General features: G+C 45.2%; 1 protein-coding gene across 1 annotated transcript; it reads right to left on the bottom strand.

The window, feature by feature from the left end:
* Window positions 1-4,902: 4,902 nt before the first annotated feature.
* On the bottom strand, window positions 4,903-7,168 carry tmem121b (transmembrane protein 121B). The gene has a single exon (XM_060839420.1). The coding sequence runs from the start codon at window positions 7,142-7,144 to the stop codon at window positions 5,984-5,986; it is 1,161 nt and encodes a 386-aa protein (XP_060695403.1). The 5' UTR covers window positions 7,145-7,168; the 3' UTR covers window positions 4,903-5,983.
* Between the last annotated feature and the right edge of the window lie 454 nt (window positions 7,169-7,622).

Raw genomic sequence — 7,622 nt, 5'->3', positions numbered from 1 at the left:
ATGTTTGCAAAGCACCTGTAATCAGCCAAGCACACTTAAAAAAGGAACTTTAAGTTCCCATTTCTAAAACACAGTTGGCACTGGAAGACAATATGTGCAGTTGGTACATTCTCACACTGAAATGAAAGTATGCAAAGACATCATCTATGGTGTGGATCAAGAATTTCTTTGTGGAGGTGGTGATTTTATTGCTTACTGGTTGAATTTTACTCCCAAAGCAGCATTAAAATTTTGGTCGTGCAATCTAAAATTGAAAAATGTCACACATCTCAGAGCACCTTATGGAGGCATGGCATTCACCTCCTTGAGAAGCATCTATGTAATACTTTTTGAGGCTTCATTTGATGGGTGTGAGGGCAGAGGAGTTCCTTTAACAAAATTGTGTTCTCTTTCTGACAGTCCTCAGAGATTACCTGCTTAAGAATCTCACACAAAGATTGTTGTGGCTTGAGTCCTCAACGCCACGATCTAAGGATCCTAGACATCGGAGGCTCTTCAACATTGAGAAGTCAGTGGCTTGTGAAAGATTAGCAATGTTTGGCAATTACAAACTCTTTCATCCTTGGGATATTGGAAGAGGCCGATCATCTATTACATGAGTGTGACTTGATCAGATTTGACAGTGAAAATTACACTATGACAATTTTACCAGTGCAAGTAAACATATCTTTACAAAAGTGAAAGCTTATCTATAATCATATGTCAACAATGTACCATTAGCAAGGTTTTTTTTTCCCTTCTTTGCCTCCATTACATCTACGTATGGTCTCAACTTCCACAGTTGAGGTAAAGGGAGGCTGCTTTTTGGGCCTGGAAGACTTGGGTGTTTGTTCCCAGCTGTCTTTGGGATTGAAGGGTCCTAGCATGCTAAGGGTTTACTGTCCCAAATATAGGCTAATCCTTTTCAACTTTAACATCTACAAGTTGGACTCCTCCAAACTTCAATCCAGTTTATGAGTACCTCTTGCAAACTTGCTGGCTGTTCCTGTGCCCACCTGTGCATTTTGATGAAGTAATTAATGGGGTCATCTTCTGCTTGAGGCTGAGCAGTCATCTGGTCTTCAGCAGTCCTTAGTGGGGTATAGACCATTGAGTTCTCTGATCTGGTGGAGGTGCAGGAAAACACCTTGCTGGCACATCCTTTGAAAGGTGACTAGCTTCTTCCTCAGAGGTAGACATGAGGGCATCTAATGCTGGCCTCTTATCGAGTTTCATTTGTTGCCCCAATGCTGTGTAAAAAGCAATTACTTATTGAAGAAGGATAAAAACTTGCTCAGATTCAGAGTGAGAAAGCACTGGTGTTGATATAAAAGTGGTGCAGCACACCATAATGAAGCTTATTGGGTTAGTTGGCCATTGAATCTTCCTGATCCTCTCTTAGGTAGTCATGCTCTTCTCCAGCTAATTTGACAATTTTCTCTCCATAGGGAGTGAGAAGCTTGATTTCTGCCACCTCACACCTCCATCTGTCTTGGTCCTCTCAGCCTGATTATGCAACAAATGTTAACGCAATGAGACAACATGAAGGATTGAGTGAGATGGAATTGGCTGGAAGAACAGTTAGTGGTGATAAACACGGTGGCACAGTGGTTAGCACTGCTGCCTCACAGCACTAGGGACCCGGGTTCAATTCCCGCCTCAGGCGACTGACTGTGTGGAGTTTGCACGTTCTCCCCGTGTCTGCGTGGGTTTCCTCCGGGTGCTCCGGTTTCCTCCCACAATCCAAAGATGTGCGGGTCAGGTGAATTGGCCATGCTAAATTACCCATAGTGTTAGGTAAGGGGTAAATGTAGGGGTATGGGTAGGTTGCGCTTCGGCAGGTCGGCGTGGACTTGTTGGGCCGAAGGGCCTGTTTCCACACTAAGTAATCTAATCTAAAACGAGGAGTGGTGGTGACATGTCCCCAGTGTACAAATAGGAAGTACAGAGGGCAGGAAGAGTTAGTAGTAAGGTGGGAAGTTGAGGTAGGTGACAACCATACTGGACACAATATTTGGAAAAGTACAAGTTGAAATTCACATGTTTTTGTGAAATTTGTGCTCAGTGGCAGAGTTAGAATGAGTTTTAGCCCAGTGAATGTGAACTTACAGATAGAAGATAGCAGAACATACCCTCGGTGATTACAGATCATTGACCTTCTACCTCTACCATTAAACATCCTGCTATTGAGCCTGGTTGCTACCTGGGTCCAGATTGCCTTGGTTTTGAGGCATGGCAGTCAGCTTGTAAAGTAATTGCACTTCTGGCCATCATCTCATCCACTAAAACCTCCAGATGCCTGTTTGTAAAGCAGAATGCAAGCTTATCTATTTATGCCAGTATGGTTCAGCATCATGCTGTGAGGGGACCATTCCTGACTAAATTAGTGTGCAAATTGACGCCAGTGGCATTAACATCAGATAATCCCAGAAGTAACATATATTTTCAACTCTTGTCAAACTATGGAATGAGAAGAATGCCCGATTGCATAACTAATAAGGTGAGGAACAGAGGATTGTGAGAAAATTTGTTCCAAACTATGGTGGGCCAGATGCCACAATGCTTTTTTGATAAACACTTTAACTTGCAAATGGGGAAATTCCACCCAAAGTTGCTGCTGCTGATCTTGGTTCAGACTTGTTCTCTAACCCTTTCACTTCCTCCAGTCTAAATTCCAATTTCCAATCACCTTTGAGCATCCATCTTTATGTCTTTTCACCCAATTCATAGCCAGTGATCTCCAAACAACTGTCTTTGTCTCATATCCTCTGTCAAGCCTACATTCTCCAACTCCAACCCTCTCTCCTCTAGAGTTCCTCTTTCTTACACACCTTTTTTTCTCCTCTTTCCTTCCACACTCCATGCTCACTCTCTTTTCCTTCCTTCCCTGTTCTCTAAACCCCAGCTCAGTTTCCCAATAGCTCCTTTTCCTGGTTCCCGATCGCATCTCTCCAGTCAACAGCCCTTGCCCAATTATCTTTTTTTTCCATTCACCCTCTTTCCTAAGTCACCCTTTTCCCCCAGCCACACTCTTCTCTATAGTAATCTCCCTTCCCCAGTTACTTCCCCTTGTCTGAGTCACTCCTTCCCTCTAACTTCAATCACCTTTTAACCCGATTTCCAATACATTCCCTCTTTAATTAACCATCTATTTCCTCCTCCTTCTCTCCCCTTACACCCTCTCCTCTATCTCTCCATCCAGCCCCCAGCCTCTCTCCCCATTTCATCTCTCCTCCATTTCCCTCTCCCCTCACTTTCCTACTTTTCTTCCTCCCCATACCTTCTTCCCTCTCCGGTCATTCCTCTCATCCCAAATGCTTCCTGCAATTCCCCTCTCTTCCAGCCCCTCCTTTATTTACTTTCTGACCCTCCCCCCTCCCCTGGCCCTTGCTGTCCCACCCCTCCTCTATCTCTCCTTCTTCTCTTCCTGCCCTGCCTCTTTCCTGTTCGGAGCAGCCTATGCCCCTCATCTCTCTCTCTCCCCCCATCCTCTCCTTCTCCCATCCCCATTTCTGCCCTTCCCTCATCCTTCATCCTTTCAGTCCATCCCTGGTTATCATTTCTCCTCTCCACTGGAGATGTCTGTCCCAGGTCTCATTCCCCTAAATGTCCACACCAGCTCAAATTTCCAAACTTCACACGACCCTCTGCCTTTCTCTCCCATTGAACTGTCCCCGGTTCATGATCAGTCCCTGGCCCTACCCACGTGCCAGGGGCTAACTCTAAACGGTCACTAATGCTGCCAATGAAAAAGACAGACAGACAGTCATGTGGTAGGAAACTTAAAAGTTGAAGATGGCTCCTGATTACTGCTAGAGAAACGTCAGTCTCATTTCCCAAGCTGTAGGACATCTCTGAGTTATACTGACCAAATATATTTAATAAAGGATTCCAACGGCCAGCAAAGAAGAATCAAACCCATGTGCCATAGGTAAATGTGCATATTGCCACCCAGCTTTCCAACCACACAAAAACACAGTGGTCCAAGACCCTAAATTTGGGACAGAAAAACTTCTGTAAAGAGACCTTGTGATCATCAAATATAGAACACTCAGGGTCTTGTTTGCGGTGCAGAAAGTAGCATTGTGAGACCATTGTATGATACTATGGCTTTGAGATCTAGTCTCCTGCTTTGGTTTTCCACTTTACCCAACAAGTAAATTAGCTGTGATTTTCATTCAAAAGCAAAACATTGTGGATAATGGAAATATCAAATAGAAATAGAAAGTGTTAGAAATATTCGGCAAATCTGGCAACACCTGTGGGGAGAGAAAAAGTTTCAGCATTCGAGGCCTATGTATTTCCCCAAAACTTTCCAGCATTTTTGGGTGAAGAGGAAAACCAAAGCCAGGAACCTGAGTTTAGATGAAAGATCACTGACTGAAATATTAGCTCTCTTGGTTGATGCTGTCAAACTAACTAGGTATTTCCAATACTTCCTGTTTTTATTCCTAATTTTCAATCATCATTATTTCAACACCGTGAATCTTTCCGTATATAAAAATATCCAAATAATAAATATTTTCCACTACATCAACTGAACAAACTTAAAATCAGAACAAATTTATTTACATATTAAAAGGATTCATACACAATTTTGTAGACATTCAATACTAACTGTGCAAAACACTTTACAAATATAAAAAGACTTTCTTCTGAACATATTAGTTTGACTTCAATACAAAACTTCTACAATCACAGATGAAAAATACAATACAATTAGTCAAAATAAGCATCCAACTTATATAAGGCCTTTAAAAACTTATGTTCATTAACACTGGTTTTGGTAAAATGCAAAATTGACCTTGTGAATATTAATATGAAACAAGAATGGCTGTGTCTTGATCTCATGAAATATTGTGAAGGTGAAATAATTCCATTTTGGTAAGTTTTTCTTAAAATAAAAAACTTTTTCTAGGTAAATATTCTACATTTGACCCTGTTGCAAACATATTTGCATATTTTGTAACTAGGTTTATAACCAAGTAGTTGACGGTGTACACTTGCTCGCATTTCTTCTCACCATTGCATGACAGACCTATGTATTGACATTGGTGTAAATATTCTCAAATGCGTTCACTTAACCCTCGGAGTTAACTCTATTCTGTACTCTCCATTCTCCGTGTCTCATCAGTGCAAATGATTTGTGCTTAAGTTTGATATGAGTAGTTTTGATTTGTGTTGGTTTAATAAAGTGGTAAACCACTGAAGTCAGATTTCTTATATGGAACTTACTTTTTATATTCCCTGTAATTCCTGGTTTGTTGTAGAAGCCTACTTTCTTTTAAAACTATATCATATTGACAATTGCATTTACAATGTAAGTGACTTCAGACCACCCGGGAATGTGACCGAATCGAAGTACTTCCGGACCTCAAAATTAAACGTACACGGAATTAAACATTAAGATTCCTTCGAGTATCGCGATTAATTCACGACGGAGTCCCAGTGGTTAAAACTAAAGCCTGGCAGGGAAACTACCTCCCACATTTACTACTACGGTTATGTCCACTTGACACAAACTGTGTACTCCAGCCTTGAACGTGAATAACTGAGGCAGGCAATTCACAAAAACCAATCAACTGCAAGCGTAAATAAAGGGAATGGCTCAGCTTGATATAATGCACAGCTGGGCGAAAATGAGAACTGCAGATGCTGGAGATTAGAGTGGTGCTGGAAAAACACAGCAGGTCAGGCAGCATCCGAGGAGCAGGAAAATCAATGTTTCAGGCAGGAGCCCTTCAGCAGGAATCAGGGCTGATTCCTGATGAAGCACAGACCTGCTGTGCTTTTCCAGCACCACTCTAATAATGCACAGCTGGTCCAGAAAAATAGTTTTCTCATACCCAAGTCGTTGTGCAGAAATCGCATACTAGCACCAATACGAATTGATACACAAACACTTAAAAAGCATCCTCAAGTACCGGTACAAAAGAGTTTACAAAGAATAAAATGTCACGATAAATCCCTACAAATTGGATTGAAAGGCCAGCTGCAACTGCTGCTAGGACTGAGCGGTCACTGCCAATGTGTTCACGTAGCCATGTGCACACATCTCATTCTCCGAAATGCAATGTGTAAACTGCACGGGAGGGCTCGAGTACTTACGGACGCGTCTCACGCTGCAACATCTCTCCAGCACCTCGGCACAATCACAACACAACCAAAAGACATTCTTCAAAAGGAACACCGAGACCTGCTGGTCATAAATAAAGACCAGAAAGCACCTGACCACCAAGAGAGGGGCATTGACCGCGGAACTGGACACGAAGCGAAACACCACACACTTGTAGTGCAGCTGCAACGAGTTGAGTTCGTAGAGCCAGAGAACCGGGACGAAAAACGCGACAAAGTAGACGGCGGTGACTGTGTACTTGAGGTAAACGCTGGGAATGTGACCGGCCAGCAGCAGCTCCATGAGAGTGAAGCTGTCCAGGAGGTCCAGGCACGTCCGGCTGTAATAATGCTGCGCCCGGTGGCTGCTGTAGCAGCTCAGCTCCTCGGTCACCGAGTTGATGAGGGTGTACAGCAAGGGCACGGACGACAGGACCACCATCTTAAAGCCGGTGGTGCCCAGAGGAACCTTCAACTCGATCAGGTCGAGGATGGAGGTCTCCAGGATCAGCACGATTTTGGGCGTGCAGGCGATGACATAGATGAGCCAGGCCAGGTAGGAGAAGGCGAACTGGCCGCTGTCGGGGGCCGCTTTGGCGGCGTCTGCTCTCCGCCTGGAGTGCTTGATGAAGAAGATGAGCCAGCCCACCATCACCACCAGGTCGGTGGCTATCCAGGAGCACCAGTACAGGTCGGTGAAAATGATCAGGTAGAAATCCAGGAGACCCCCCTGGCACAGCAGCAGGAGGAGGCAGAGGCCTTTGTAGAAGAGGGTCCTGGTGGTGGAGTGTGGCCCGGGGCTGCTGTTACAATCCGAGCTGTGCTGCAGAAATTCCCCTGAAGTGATGATGAACGCCGGGCGAGGGGCTTTGATGCTGGAAGCGGCGCCGATCTCCCGGCTCAGGCTCGCCGTCGAGGTCTGGGAGTTCCTCCTGAAGGAGCTGTTCCTGATGAACAGAGGATCGCTGTCCCTCGCCCGGGGGTGGCCCTCGCCTCCGCTCGGCGCTGGGGCGGCCGACCGGGAGCTCTCGTTGCCGGGCGCCGCGCTCATTGTCTCCCGTCGAAAGCCTCCCCCGGTCCACGGCGGCTCGGCTCGGCTCGGCGCAGCAGCTCAGGGCTGAGGCGGGCGGATCGCAAGGAAAGGGCTGGATTTTTCCAGGGAAGGGACTGCCCCTGCTTCACCCAGTCAGGGGCAAGGACACAAAGGGAACGGGATTAAGGGGGTGGGGTGGGGGCGAATCGAGCAAACACCCGGAGACCGGTGGAAAGCGGAGTATTTCGGTAATGAGATTATCTCCGAACTCCGGAGGGGGAGTTGTTTCCAGTAACCGTGAGGTTTCTCTGGCCAGTGCACTCTTACTGATCATTTTGATACTTACGCTCCAAGCTCTCCCTAATAATGAGTTGTCGAGGCCGTATTTTAAATTTAAAAACAAGTCTTTGAGAGTACCTGACAAATTCAGTGTTTTAATCCGCATTCCTAATTGCCCCCGAGAAGGTGGAGATGAACCGCCTTTTGGAATCGAGTT

Source organism: Hemiscyllium ocellatum, chromosome 19 (assembly GCF_020745735.1).
Source record: "Hemiscyllium ocellatum isolate sHemOce1 chromosome 19, sHemOce1.pat.X.cur, whole genome shotgun sequence".
In the NCBI taxonomy this organism is placed as follows: domain Eukaryota; kingdom Metazoa; phylum Chordata; class Chondrichthyes; order Orectolobiformes; family Hemiscylliidae; genus Hemiscyllium; species Hemiscyllium ocellatum.
Note: the sequence above shows the minus strand (reverse complement) of the source record. Positions and strands in the feature narration are given on the sequence as shown.